A 12,302-nucleotide genomic window follows, 5' to 3' on the forward strand; every position below is an offset into this window, starting at 1 on the left:
AAAAAGTAGCCTTCCATAAAACCATCTTAATAAGGCTTCTGATGCATAGACTTGTCTGTGATAAGTTGAGAATCATGTACTCATAATTTTGTCTTTTCCATTGTTTGTGGTATTCACACTAGAGATGATTTACGGTATTCATTTAGAAGTTCTTAAAACTGCAGTATTTCCAATTTAATCTTTTGATTTGTGGCCAAATTTCATTCAAGATGGGTGTATCTCAGTTACACTGTACTGTAGTACAGTATATTGTAGAAGTCTATCTAGCTATAATGGAATTGCATTGTCTGTGAAGCTGCTTCTTTACACCTTTATTTATGGTAGGCAGCTCTTCTAGGAGAACACTCCAAAATCAAACCATTGTTCTCTAGTCTTGGGTAGTGCCATTGCCTCTGTACCATGGTCTTCCACTGTTATGGGTTAGAGTTCTCTTGCCTGAGGGTGCACTCAGGCACATTATACTATCCATTTCCTTCTTTCCTCACTCTTGGGCTTATAGCATCCTGGTTTTACAGTTAGGGTTGTAGCTTAGCTAGTGATAATCTGAATATGATTGATTTTCATAACTTTAAGTTTTGGTTGTGGTTTTGACGTCTTTCAGTTTGTAATTCATGTCAGTTCATCTCTCCTTAGGTTTATTCTTGCTATTTATAATAGATCTGTTCCTCTTAGCTATATCTAAAACTGGCATGGGTAATTGGGGGCCACATTTTACTATACAAGTATATCCAAGTGAGGGAGAGAGAGAGAGAGAGAAATAAGATAGAACAGCGTGCCCGAGTGTACCCTCATTTGTTACTCTGTCCCTCCAAGATATTCTGAGTATCTACTGCATTTAGATTGTTTCTTACATCTCTTGTCATTGTGCAGCTGCTCTCTGACCCTTACATAAGGGTGGACCGCACAAGCATTCTTAAAGCTCTAATTCTTGATCGTGGATCATTCTGTTATTTGTCAGTAAATTTTTCAAGTTTTTATAAAGGTATTTTCGGCTATTAGGATTCTCCTCTCTGTCAAGAAAATTATGATTACTGGTATAAATAAATATAATTAAAGGTATTTAAGTAACTTAAAAAGTCTCGGGGTCGCTGAGTAACATGACGCGGGCCACAGGTTACCCATGGTTGGTCTAAACCATTTTTTGAGGTTCTTATTCCATGGTTTGTTTGTACTGTACATGTACAGTATTTACTGAAAGATACAGTATGTGTCATAGAACAATACAATGTTGTATTCCTCAACCCTTTTTTTAAAAGTTGCAGATTCGTCTTTTTCCATTACTATACTATCATTGAATCCTGCAATTCAAATTATTCTTGAAACTTTAAAGGGCATTTGAAAAAAGATTTGATCTGTTTCTTTTAATTTTGATACACATACGACCATAGTGAACCACTAATGGCTTTATTAAATGAAAATATATCCTGCCTCTGCTTTAAACTGGTTGTGTCGATGCAAAAGCAAAATAACGACAAGAGACGAGGGGAAAGCGCTTGCAATTTCATCTTTTGGGAGACTGGCGTTACTTCCTGCATATCTTGTTGCAGTGGAAGTGGGTGCCATTATAAGCGTGCATGCACTGGAACGCTGTTTTATAAGAGGAAGGACTTTCTTGATGCGTAAAATTCATTTAAATCGGATTTGTTTTAAGATTTGGGTCAGGAGAAAGTATAGAGAATATGAATAATGCCACTTATTGTTGATTAGCATTGATGATAAGGCTGGGAATACATTAAAATATATGTTGTGCTTTTTATAAGATTGGCATTTATTTATATGCTGAAAGCTAGGAGAAATTGAGCCCATAGTTCTGTAGCTTGTAACTTGGCAATGTGTATGAAATGAATTGCACGTAGGTTCATTTCAAGATAAGGATTGGATGGTTTTCTATATTCTGGTGAACTTTCATTTATATCCTTCTTCTTCTTGGAACTTTCATTTACATCCTCCTTTTTTCCAGCCATTATCCCTACATTAAGAGGTTGGTTGCCTGATACACCTCTCCATTACCTTCTATCAAAGGCATTCTCTTCCACCAAAGCTCTTCTCTCCATATCATCATCTAATTCTCTGTCTCCGTCTCGATCTTGCCCCCCTAACAGGTTCCTCACAAGCCCTCCTCACTCCTGCCACACTGTCCATCCTCAACACGTTCCCACACCATCTCAGTCATGCCTCTTATCACCTCTGTAATCTTTATTATGCCTGCTACTCGTCTTATTTCATCATTGCCATTTTTTCAAGCAGTGGTATTCCAATAATCCAGATTTATATGATGGCTTGAAAAACTACATATTGGCTTAGACCAGAGCTGCAAGGAAAGTTACATCTTAATGCTGGATTCTTTGGGAAATATATGAAATGACATGAAGTCGACCCTGAAACTTACATGTTAAAAATTGTCGTTGTGTCGTCCAACGTTGCCAGGTGCTGTCTAACTTGTGATATGCAAATTCCTAAGAGGAGTAGTTTCTGTCAATTGCACCTGTATTGGAAATTGGGATTTTTAATGCTTTTCGAAGTGTTCATGTAGTTTTGTACAAAATCTTTTATGTGTGGAATTTCCTGAGGAGGTTTTAAAAGGATAACAAGTTATGCTTTTGTCTTGGTTTCAATTTCCTGAGGTTTTAAAAGGATAACAAGTTATATTTTTATCTTGGTTTTATTTCACTGTATTTGTTAAGATAGGCAAAAGGCAAAAACCACTTGTTAAGTTGTAGCTGAAGTTATTTATTTTTATTTTTCATAGCAAGTCAAACCAGTTTATATAGATAATGGAAAAGTTCAAGTGTAACGTCCATGCTGTTTTTTAAAAAGTTTATTGTACTTTGTACAATTTTGTCTAGATTAAAGATGTTTACTGTACAGTGGTTATACTTACAGGCATTCTTAGATAAAGAGTATCATATGTATTTTAATCATACTTAAGCTAATAACAATATACAGGAAATTATTCCAATTCATAATTTAGTTTCGCTAAAGAGATTTTTAATATCGTCATCTATAAGATTTGCCTTTTCCTTAACAGAAATTCAAGCTGATGCTACTGAAGAGAGATGACCCCTCCAAAAAGATCCTAATGACGCATCTTCGCAAGATCAACGATCACCTGGGAGAGAGAGGCACGAGGTTCCTAACAGGAGACACAATGTGTTGCTTTGACTGCGAGCTCATGCCCAAGTTGCAACACATCCGAGTGGCAGGTACGCAAGTCATGTTCATTTATTTATTTATTTATTTGTATGAAAGCAGACATAACTCGTGAAGTCACCCCTATACACACCGAGTTCACACCCTGCATGTTTATACACTGAATCTAGAGCAGGAGAGACAATATTTCTTTGGTATTTGTGTCGCATTGGATTCCCTCTCCTTGCCTTTAACAGCGAAGGCCTTGGAGACCATAAAACACCTCCCCAAGAATAAGTTTTCTTTTCGTCAAAACTCCCTTATTATAGACGAGGTAAATGAAACCACTTAGAAATTCATAATCTAAACCCAAAAATTTTTTTCTGTAATGATAGGTAAAAATTAGACCTCTGGTGATCCTTGGTGTGATAAAATCGCTGTTAGTCTCATGATTTTTAGTTAGGGAGCGATGACTCCATGTGTCGACCTACTTGTGTTGACATTTCGTAGCATAACTAACAAAAGAATAAAGATAAAAATGGGAATTTGCATTAGGAAGCTGAATACATTTTCTGTTTAGCACTTTTGGTTACGTGAACGGATGACGCCTAAGTGTATCATTGAATCGGCTGAGGTTTAAGGAAGTGTAGTTCGAAAGGCTTGGAAATTAGATAAAGTGGGAGGATGCCATAAGGAGCAGAGGAAAAGCAAAAGGCTCAAAGAAAGGGCTGCTGGGCAAAGGGTGGCTACAGTGTACAAAAAGGGGAACACTGTAGAATCGGTGGTTCCTTAAGTTTTTCGGGCTTGCTCCTCCCTTGCTTTCACATAGAATCCTTGTAGGGACCACCTCCTTGTATACGCCTTTTGACGCAAAGAGCCTTGGTTAGATTTCATCAGTTGTCCATCTTGAGCCTTTAAATCAACACTTCTCCACTCATCATCCCATAGTTCACGATTCATAGTCCTCAGCCATTTAGGCCTGGGTCTTTTAACTCTTCTAGTGCCTTCTGGAATCCAATTAAATGTTTGGTGAGCTAATCTTTCTTGAGGAGTGCGAAGAGCATGACCAAACCATCTCCATCAACTCCTCGCCATGATCTCATCTGCATATGGCACTTGAGTAATCTCTCTTATAATTTCATTTTTAATCCTGTCCTGCCATTTAGCTCCTAATATTCTTCTGAGGGCTTTGTTCTCAAATCTACAAAATCTGTTGGATATTGTTTCATTGTCATACCACGACTTGTGTCCTTACAGTAACACCGACCTCACTAAACTGATATATAGCCTGATTTTTATATGAAATTTCAGGTGATTTGATTTCCAAATTTTACTTAACCTTCCCATTGTCTGATTTCCTTTTTCCAATCTTTAATTACATTCTAATTCTAAAGATCCTGTATTAGAGATTATAGTTCCTAAATGTTTAAATGATTCTACCGCATTAATCCTTTCTCCTTCCAATGATATTTCGTCTTTCGTTACATATTCTGTTCTCATCATCTCTCTCTTTCTTCTATTTATCTTGAGTCCAACCTCCTGTGATATTTCATACATTCGGGTAAGCCAGCTTTGCAAATCCTGTGGTGTACTGCTATTGAGCACAGCATCATCAGCATACTCTAGGTCAGGTAATTTTCTATTAGCAATCCGGTCCAATCCTTCTCCACCATCCCTAACTGTTCTATGCATTACAAAATTTATGAGGAGGATAAACAACATAGGTGACAATACATACGCTTGAATGGGTGTGATATTAAAGAGGTTATTGATAACCAGAAATTTGTTTTAACCCTTTTACCCCCAAAGGACGTACTGGTACGTTTCACAAAACCCATCCCTTTAACCCCATGGACGTACCGGTACGTCCTTGCAAAAAATGCTATAAAAATTTTTTTTTTCATAATTTTGATAATTTTTTGAAAAAAATCCAGGCATTTTCCAAGAGAATGAGACCAACCTGACCTCTCTATGACAAAAATTAAGGCTGTTAGAGCAATTTGAAAAAAATATACTGCAAAATGTGCTGGGAAAAAAATAACCCCTTGGGGGTTAAGGGTTGGAAATTTCCAAAGAGCCTGGGGGTAAAAGGGTTGAAAGTCTATGTTCAGTTGTATCCATAGGCGAGATTTTACACCAAGAAGGCCCATTGTATGCAAGAGATTGTATGCATCCAGGGACTGACTTGTATCCAAAAGATTGCATGTATCCAAAAGTCTGTGGTTTGAATCATGCGTCCAAAATTTCTTTTGTATCCCTGACATAGGCCGTAAGAAAACAGATCTTGTGCGTACAACTTTTAATGGATTTATTTCTAAATGTATTTCTATCGGACGTGAAAATTACGGCAGGAAAATAAAGCTTTTTAATCGATGGGCAGGGGTGTGAAAGAACGTAGCCCAACCTTCTCGTACATGGATCTAGAGAATCTGAAAGAAATAAGAAAAATAATTTTAAATTAGTGTTATATATTGAGTTTCAGGCTAAAATTGCTATTTCAAGGTGACTGTAGATAATTTCTATGCATGTGCCACTTGTATATGCACATATGCGCGCACAACAGAAGTGACGAAAATTCTTTTAGGATATGGTTGACCCTTGCTCTACCTACGACCCACTACAGGCGACCAATCAGACACATGCTAAGGTCAACTTTTCAAAAGGGAATATTCAGGGTAGGCCTACTCGTTACTAATAATTTTGTACTTATTGGAATGGTGTGAGTAAGATAGCCTCCTGGCTAGTACAGTGGTAACGTGTTTGCCTCGCATTCGTGTGGCGAGAGATCGATCCCCGCCCAGGGCCGTGAGTTTAAGCTGTTTACTGGGGAGGCTACTGCTGTGGTAGGGCACCACAGTGGGGGGTTGGGCTTGCCCGGCTGAAGTTCTGGTGAGCATCTATTCTGATGGAACTGAAACCAGACACCTTTAACCTTTATATAGGCCTACGCTGGATTCTGTTCCCATTCTTGTCCTTTCGTGAATTCCATACCTGTACTCTCTTTTGTATTTGACATCCGGATAGACAACTTCGCCTCCCGTTAGAAATCCCGTCCAGAACCCGAAGCTGCCCAGGGTTATTATGCTGTGATTGCAGGAAGACAGCGCAGCCATGTCGAAGATTGGTGTCGAACCTGTCAATGTTGTAATGTTATTCAGTAATTGGATACTTACATACTGTATTTGATATAAGTGGAAGAATAAGACTTTGTCTTGTTTGGGTCCCACCTCAACTTATATTACTAGGCATTGGACTTTGCAACTTTATATTTGTGGTTGTAAATAGTTCAACATCATAAATCGAACAACGTATTTAATTGGAGACAAAATTCTTGTCTCCATGGTGACTTTGTATCCATTGTTATAAACTGTATCATAATAATTTCAATAATTTTACATAATAAATCTTGCCCTAATCATACTTTCACAAAAATTTTACCAGATAAATGTTCATAAAAAGAAGTTTTATATCCACAGGCAATGATAAAATTCAGGTTAAGTAGTCACTCTCGGTACAATTTACGTTCATTTTGTTTTTATATTTGTTTATAGCCCTCCTTAACCGAGGCAACAAAGATGTATGAGCAACTGTATTCGATGGGGCAATGCATGGTAGTCTATACAGTTTATCTAACGATGCATACTCGTACATCGCTGTAACTGGAAGATATCATTATCATTTCACGTCCCCGACTGGTTACTGCCAGACTGGGGTTCAAGACCTGCTCATACTTGTTAGTTTCTTTGGTCCCAGCAACCTGACCATCCTTGTGAGCTAAGGATGGGGTTTTTAGGGGAGGTCTATCTACTGAGTCATCAGCAGCCATTTGCTGGCCCCCCTTGGTCCTAGCTTGGGTGTAGAGGGAGCTTGGGCGATGATCATATGTATATATGTTCAGTCTCTAGGGCATTGTCCTGCTTGATAGGGCAATGTCTATGTCCCTTGCCCCTGCCATTCTTGAGCGGCCTCTAGACTTGTATATCCATAATTTTTGTTAACGTTTACCGAGTGAAACCATGTATTATCAAAGGCACCATTGCCATTAGAATTTCAGTGACTAAAAAATCCATTGTGGTCATAACTAGCCTTGATGTCTGTCAAGGGTTTTTATTTAATACATTTGATATGTATTTCAGTGAAGCATTGCTTATAATCAGTTGTTGGTCAGGAATTTTCGAACACTATTTATTACTGGCTAAGCTTACTTGAAAAAGCAAAAAGCTACAAACCCAAAGTTCACAACAGGGAAAGTAGCCTAGTGCAGATATCACCTTGCTCAATAGAAAACCATTTGCACCAAGTTAAACAAAACACATGAATATAGTATCATGGCACCAGTTTCTTATGTATGGAGAGTGGTTGATTTACCCTTACCTGACAAGATGTTAACATCAGGATGTTTGCCAAGAGTCTGCTTCAAGAAATTGGTATCGTCAGAGGCAGCAACGAACGCAACCCTCTCCGGAAGAAACTTGGCTCTGTAGTACTCCAGTGAACGGTTGAAATAAGATTCCCCGGGCAGCACTGCTCCGAACATATTCTGCCAAAGATGAATTAGTCGAGTGTTAGATGGATTGTCTTACACTTTCACTTTTATAAGGTATCAAGAATTAAAAGTTATATAAAATCAAAAAGACAAAAAAACTTTATTCTATTTCTCCACTTATGAATATATTCTTATTTATATTCTACTAGTTTTGATTTTTTCTGGCAACTCCAAATCCAAGAAGAATGTTGACAGTTTTACAAGAATTGAAAGTCCCTTGGAAAACTATATTTTGTTTCTCCACTTATGATTATATTGTTATTTATATCCTACTAATTTCAATTTTTATGAGAGCAAATCTTCTAAGAATGCTAAAACAAAACAAGACTTTCAACGGATTTAATATTCTCATTACCTTAAAGTGGATCGCATTATTCAATTCTGTAGTTTGCATAAGAAAAGCTAAGATAGATACACATTTTCAAGGCCTGTGATTATACTGAGAGCTGACACATGGTCTTGGTTAGGATTCTGACAAAAGCCTCAGAGTGAATGTAACAACCATTTGATGTTGAGACCAACTTCAAGTTGTATGCACATCACGAGGAATAATGCTTAATTTACACATTGTTGTTTGTTTTACAAGCTTACACGCAGCCTGCTTCATAACTTGAACTTTGCAGCTGTGTTTTAATTGTTAAACATAGAGCCCAAGAAATTGACAATTGCCTCAATCATTTCTTTAGTTTCTCCCATGTGTCACTAGTAAAAGGTATTGCTTTCTTGAATTAAAATCTATATAGTGATTATCTTATCCTCTTCACCACTATGTCTCTTGAGAAAATTTAAACATTAATACAATGCCGTCGTATTACCTCTGGTATTAGGAGAAGGATCATAAATTCATTCTAAAAAGCAAGTTTTTAGAACTAATATATAGGAAACTCACTTGAGCGTGTTTTATGTAGTCGGTCCTCCTTATATGAAACCCTACAAACACTAACTCAGCGGGACTGACGCTTCTCCGTCTCTTTCGTATGCCGTCGAATAATTGTCGTATCTGCGAATATTTAAAAGAAGATGTGATATATATATATATATATATATATATATATATATATATATATATATATATATATATATATATATATATATATATATATATATGATAGATAGATAGATACAGTATAATGTTTCTGCATCACATTACACTTCATTGATACTAAAATATTTAATTATAAAAATAAAATAAGTATTCATGTCCAAAGATAGGGCTACTGTTACTCAGATGTGGAAGTATGATGTATATTTGTGCATGTGTATTTGAATAATCCCTCTTACCTTTCTGTTTATGGCATCAGGAAAAGCAAATTCTCGTTTCAGTTCTCCTCTAAAGTTCTGAAACAGTTGGATCTCGAAAGCGAACTCTGATGGAGAGAGAGAGAATTGAATTGCGTATTTCCAATGAGAATTAGTGTTTTAAGAAGGGGATCACAAAGTCGTTATTGTAAATTTATATCTGTAGTATATAGCAATAATGGCAATTGCATTATTGAAAAAACTAAAGTGGGTTGAGAATTTTGAAGAGCAATGAAGTATTCCTTAGTGTTTATAATAAACTTTAAAAATAAATAACTGTTTAGTTTTATTCTTCAGCTTAATCACTAAGAAATTCAATACATTTCTAAGAAATTCTCTGTCATAAATATTTTTTCAATAATACATTAGCCATTATTTATTTGGATTATTATTATCACTTATCATCTTTATCATTATAGCATTTATCATTATACCTGAAATCTAGCCTATCTGATATCTATTTATATTATACTCAACGTAGCGAGAAATAGACGATAAGGGAGGCACTTGCCTTTAAAAGTATTCCCCATCTAGTACTACATTTCCATGGATCACTGGCCTGCCTTCCAACTCATCCCCCTTACTCTCTTTAGCCCTCATTCTGTTTCTATATAAATTTGTGTTTCTGAAATTATTTCTCTCCTCTGTATTTGCCTTTTAATTCCAAGTACCTGTTTTTGCTTTAAATAACTGCCTTAGCTTGGCTGTGAAGGTGGCTATACGGTGAGCTTCAAGCAGGGGAGTTCATCGTAAAAGTGTACTGTACCTGTCACAGTGTATGTGGAGGCAGCATCTGTCATGAGCTTGTTTGCATGCCACATTTAGGATGGGGGAAACCTTTATACTCAAAATGCACCTTAAATTTTATCTTGATGATGTGGAATCTGTTTAAAAGCTGATGGCCCTCCCCTATCGTCCATTTCTTGCTGTGTTGAATATACTGTAGTCTACTTGACCGTTTGACAGGTGTGATTGAACATTCTGATAACCTTTGTGACTTAGATCTAAAATTCAATTTGAAAATAGTATTTCTGTAAGTCAGTTATTTTGATAATCATTTTAATACTGCATTCATATAAAACGTAGTTTAATAAAGTCAGCTTAGTAGATTCAACAAAATAAAAGATTAAATCTATTTTATATCAATTGTGACGTTTATCCGAGATTTTAACTAAAGAGCATAATGAGGCACTAGGGTTTCCACTGACCTTAGAACATAGTTGAAACACTCACCTTGCATGACAAATTTATGAGGCCCGAGAAGACCGGAAGCTGCCAGTTCGATAGTAGCGTAGTTGTACAGGCCATCAGAGTTACGCACTCCGATCCAGTCAGAATTATTGTAGTGCCCTGTCCAGAAGGAAAGGGCAGCTTATTATATATAAAGATAGATAGATAGATAGATTATATCCGAGTGTGTAGGCATTATCAAGATTCATGCATTAAGATACCTACAGTATTTCTTGACCTAATCAGTAATATGCTCATCTTTGATTTCATGCACCATTATACCAATAATGTCACAAGTAATATTTCTTATCCGACATTTCACATAATTTCTAACTAAGTAAATAAGCGATATTAAATTTACCACTCACCCGTGAATTTTGGAAGAGAAAGGTGACGGAAGTCTCTCAATTTAACCTTCATATTATTGTGTACGACGACGGATACGTTGTAGATGTTGCGCAGTGCGTACATCGTTGCGTATTCGCCCATGACGTTGCCTAGTCTTCCGAGGGGCGTGCAGGTAATTATCGGGAATCTCAACCCCTCCCAGATTGCGTCGTACGTGACTCTAGCTGCAGGCGGTACGACCGTCGTCAGTATTCTATCCTGTGGAATGTTTATTGCAGTAATTCTGAAGGGTAAAAAGTCACTTTTGAGGTACGAAAAGCTGCGCATAGAGGGCTAGTGTAAATTCATAAAGTTCAAACTTGCAGCGAATGTTTTTATGTTGAACATAAAGGGTCTATATTGATATTACTGTTCTTAAAATATGTTATTTCAATTGTTCATTACTTCTCTAGTAGTTTGTTTATTTCCTGGTTTCCTTTACTCACTTGGCTATTTATCCTTGTGGAAGCCCTTGGGCTTATAGCATCCTACTTTACCAACTAGCGTTGTAGCTTAGCTAATAATGATAATGATAATAATGCCCGTGGATTATTTAATATTTTACTTTAATTGATGATAAGAGAGAGATTGAATTATTGATTTAGAATACTGTACTGTACAAGAAATCACAGTTTTTGCAAATATAAGTAGCAAAAATAGTCCATGTTAATTGCATAATTAGCTTTGTAAAGTTTCACTAGAATTATAAATATTTACTCCTTAACCATTTAATCATTCATATGAAGTAGTTATTAAATGTGCAAGAGTCAGAACACTTGACCTTAGGCAATTACATAGTGGACAATTTACCTCCTTATTGGGTGAAGGGAGAACCGGAACACGAGGCAGGTTTCCCAAGGCCTTCCGCAGTGATGACCCAACTGGATTTTTAGTGTTCATTCCTGCAAATTTCATAACGACAGCGACTAAGTCTTCGATCCGCGATGTCTTCGACTCGCCATGATCAGTCCTGTTTGGTTTGAAGTCTGACCTTTTTTCCTCTACTGAGATGATCTCTGTTCCTTCCTTCTGGATGACTTTTTCCTCCTCGTGATTTGTAGAAGAAGAGTTCCCGCTATATGTTGTTATTTTGTGATAGTTGGGAATCTGCGATCTAATCTCCGAGCTCAGCTTTGTATATAGGAGTGTCTTGGGGTATGTCCAAGCCGTGAACCAGTTTACTGTCACTGGAAAATGTAGAAAAATGAAGGCTTTTAATGTTTCCCTATTCATGATAAGCATCAATTTCTATGCGAGGCCCTGGCAAGATTTTATAGGGTCGAGTATCACAAATTCCAAAGCAAAAAGATACATTACATAGCCCTTGATGTATTATTATTATAATTACTGTAATATTACTATTAGCTAAGCTACAACCATAGTTGGAAAAGCAGGATACTATAAGCCCAAAGGCTCCAACCTGGTTAAAATAGCCTAGTGAAGAAAGGAAATAAGGAAACAAATAACCTACGAGAGAAGTAATAATCAATCAAAATATATGTTAAGAACAATAACGACATTAACCCTGGATAGGTACGGTGGGTCGTTTGCGACCCCGAGCGTCAAAAAAAAACAGGTTTTTCTCACGTGACTCACCCCTGTGACTGAATTTGTGGGTGATCGACCTGCAGGAGGTGTCTCCCCTACACGCTCTAGTAGTGTCCAGATGTGCATTGCTGTAGCTGTACTCCTTCCCCGATTTCTGAGACGC

General features: G+C 37.0%; 2 protein-coding genes across 4 annotated transcripts in view; one reads left to right on the plus strand and one right to left on the minus strand.

Moving 5' to 3' along the window:
- The window catches only part of Clic (chloride intracellular channel protein 5), a 47,665-nt gene that overhangs the window by 20,714 nt on the left and 14,649 nt on the right, over positions 1–12,302 (plus strand). Inside the window, exon 4 of the mRNA XM_068354888.1 lies at positions 3,029–3,203. Coding sequence (XP_068210989.1) covers positions 3,029–3,203 — 175 coding nt within the window. The remainder of the gene's footprint in view (positions 1–3,028; positions 3,204–12,302) is intronic.
- Positions 5,396–12,302, minus strand: part of LOC137624302 (galactoside alpha-(1,2)-fucosyltransferase 2-like) — a 46,861-nt gene continuing 39,954 nt past the window's right edge. For 2 of the 3 annotated variants that reach the window (XM_068354887.1, XM_068354886.1), the window contains exons 4-11: positions 11,402–11,778; positions 10,573–10,810; positions 10,208–10,324; positions 8,957–9,042; positions 8,565–8,675; positions 7,504–7,669; positions 6,121–6,262; positions 5,396–5,558 (exon numbers count right to left, since the gene is read on the minus strand). In XM_068354887.1, coding sequence (XP_068210988.1) covers positions 5,495–5,558; positions 6,121–6,262; positions 7,504–7,669; positions 8,565–8,675; positions 8,957–9,042; positions 10,208–10,324; positions 10,573–10,810; positions 11,402–11,778 — 1,301 coding nt within the window. In that variant the 3' untranslated portion in view covers positions 5,396–5,494. The remainder of the gene's footprint in view (positions 5,559–6,120; positions 6,263–7,503; positions 7,670–8,564; positions 8,676–8,956; positions 9,043–10,207; positions 10,325–10,572; positions 10,811–11,401; positions 11,779–12,302) is intronic. The other variant, XM_068354885.1, reaches the window with a different exon arrangement.

This window comes from Palaemon carinicauda, chromosome 31 (assembly GCF_036898095.1).
Source record: "Palaemon carinicauda isolate YSFRI2023 chromosome 31, ASM3689809v2, whole genome shotgun sequence".
In the NCBI taxonomy this organism is placed as follows: domain Eukaryota; kingdom Metazoa; phylum Arthropoda; class Malacostraca; order Decapoda; family Palaemonidae; genus Palaemon; species Palaemon carinicauda.